At 46.6% G+C, this 2,233-nt stretch overlaps 1 protein-coding gene across 1 annotated transcript in view; it reads right to left on the bottom strand.

The window, feature by feature from the left end:
• Positions 1-2,005, bottom strand: part of VIPAS39 (VPS33B interacting protein, apical-basolateral polarity regulator, spe-39 homolog) — a gene marked incomplete at its 5' end in the record, with an annotated part of 12,449 nt that extends 10,444 nt beyond the window's left edge. Inside the window, 2 exons of the mRNA XM_008949212.1 lie at positions 487-630; positions 1,903-2,005. Coding sequence (XP_008947460.1) covers positions 487-630; positions 1,903-2,005 — 247 coding nt within the window. The remainder of the gene's footprint in view (positions 1-486; positions 631-1,902) is intronic.
• Between the last annotated feature and the right edge of the window lie 228 nt (positions 2,006-2,233).

Genomic DNA, 2,233 nt, shown 5'->3' with positions numbered 1-2,233 from the left:
GCTGAACAGTTCCCCCACAGCCAGCTACGCTGCCACTGCTGCCACCCTGTCCACTGAACCTGCTATAATGTCAACAGCAGCCAAATGAGCTCCCAATAAAGGATGATCAACCCATCGTCTCTACAGTACTGAAGGTGAAATGGGACCCACGAGAGTCAAGTCAGTACCTTTGTAGTCTGCTCTTTTCCACCATGCAAATGGATTGCTGCACAGTGCTGTGCTCTCCCTTGCTGTTCAGTAGAGCCTGGCTTAAGAAGCCATAAACTCCAAAGCTCCCTCCCATACTACAAGAGCATGCGACCTTCTTCCCAGGACAGGCTCCAATTTCTGACTAGTGAGAGACTCACGTCCACACTGAGGAGAGATCAGAGCCACCCTGTTCTGTAATACACTTAAGAGAAACCCATTTACCTAAGATAACACAGTTGCCCCTTGACACTCTTGAGGAAAAACCCATTTGTCCATATCACATACGAAGAACCTCACCTTTGAATAGGCTGCTTAGGGAGTAGGAGGAAACTTGTTTGGGAAAAGCAGCATAGGGGGAAGAGCCCTTCTGTAGGCCGGAGTCTTGGCCCTCCAGCGAGCTAGTGCTGCTGGAGGCTGTCTCTTTGATTGACCAGGAGATACCTATGTGCAGACAGAGGTAATTTTTAACAGAGAAAAACAGTCTGTAAAGAACAATCTTATGGCACGGCAAGAACATTACCTAGTATGTCATCAGTTCTGCACTAGCACATCCTGCTAACATTGCCCCTCAGCACAAAGTAGAAGCAGTGCCCAGAATCCAAATCTCATGTCACACTGCTTGCTAAACAGTTTTGCATCGTCCTTCAGGAGAGGCTGATTGTAGCAATGTTGTACAAATGGTTATGGCTTATGTAAAAAAGAAATGCGCAAACCACCCAACGTTTATATGCTGCTGCATAATCCTTGCTCTGAAGGTACAGAGCAAGACAGAATCCCTGGCTCACCTCAAGTCACAGACGCACAAGAGCATACCTTCCTGGACTCTGGAACTAGGTTTCCTCTCTACAAAAACAAACGGGTGTTCAACATGCATACACTGCTGGCAGCCTGCTCGCTCCAGGCACGGTGTTCCCTTCTTTTCACACAGCTGCCCAACACACACATTACAGGGCAGGGTGATAGAACAAAAAAGCCAAAGGTAGACCTTGGGTGAGGAAAAAAAAAGGGCCTGAACCAGAGGGAGGGGCTACAGCACAGAACAAGAAGAACAGACTCTTTGAAGGTCCTCTGGATGATGCAAATGTAAATTTCACCATTTGGCACCAGCTAGCAAGTGACACGTATTCTGCGGGTCATGAATGCGGAAGCACAGCAGACAGCATCGCGGGTGGGTCATGAGCTTGCTCCCACCATCACCACAAACCCATTTGCTTAGTGTTTACAATTCCCTTCCAAACTTCAAGCAGAAGATTCAGTCTTTAAACACACACTAAGCCTTGGAGTACCTCCTTAAAGTGCTGTGGGGACAGAGCACAGAGAATTTTAAATGGTGCCAGTTCAGGCAGTAATGTGAAGGAAATTATCACCTAGAATCCTGCAGACATGTTAAGTATGACGAATATCAAGTTATAACCTCTGAGATACATGCTCTAAGCTGGGCTACATATTGGGAAAACCACAGTGAATTCCCTCCACTTGTCTGCATGCCCCTTCTTTATGTAATTTGTGCTTCTACTTGCTGTCTTCTCAGTGGATCCACACAGGTAAATCAAGCGGCCCACAATGTGAGCAGAGAAGACTAGAATTAAGATTAGATCTGCAGGATTAGACAGCAAGTAGTACTCCTGACTTCAACTAAATGACACGACTGTAAGAAGTAATTTTAAACTCCCTCTGTGTCAAAAGGATAACTTGCAGTACTTCTGCACTTACTTCCCACAGGTTCTCCGCTCCAGCTGACCCTCTCAAGGTCGTCATCATCATCATCATCAACGATATCCCGAAGACTATTCACTGCCCTTTTGGATTCCTTTAGCTATGGACAAAAGAAAGAGCTTGTATAAAGATGACTGGTGTTGTAGAGGGTGTTTCGTTTCTTACTACCTTCTTCTTTCCCTCAGAGAGCTTTGAATAAAGCTTCATCAGCTTCTGCTGCCTCTTCTGGAGGAGATATTTTGCGTCTGTGCGTGTTCAACAGGCACAGCAGCCCTTCCTCACCACTGGGAATCCAAAGACGACCGCCCAGACACCAACAGCTCAACCC

This window comes from Merops nubicus, unplaced genomic scaffold, assembly GCF_000691845.1.
Source record: "Merops nubicus isolate BGI_N331 unplaced genomic scaffold, ASM69184v1 scaffold36251, whole genome shotgun sequence".
In the NCBI taxonomy this organism is placed as follows: Eukaryota; Metazoa; Chordata; class Aves; order Coraciiformes; family Meropidae; genus Merops; species Merops nubicus.
This window is presented reverse-complemented; position numbering and strand designations above follow the sequence as displayed.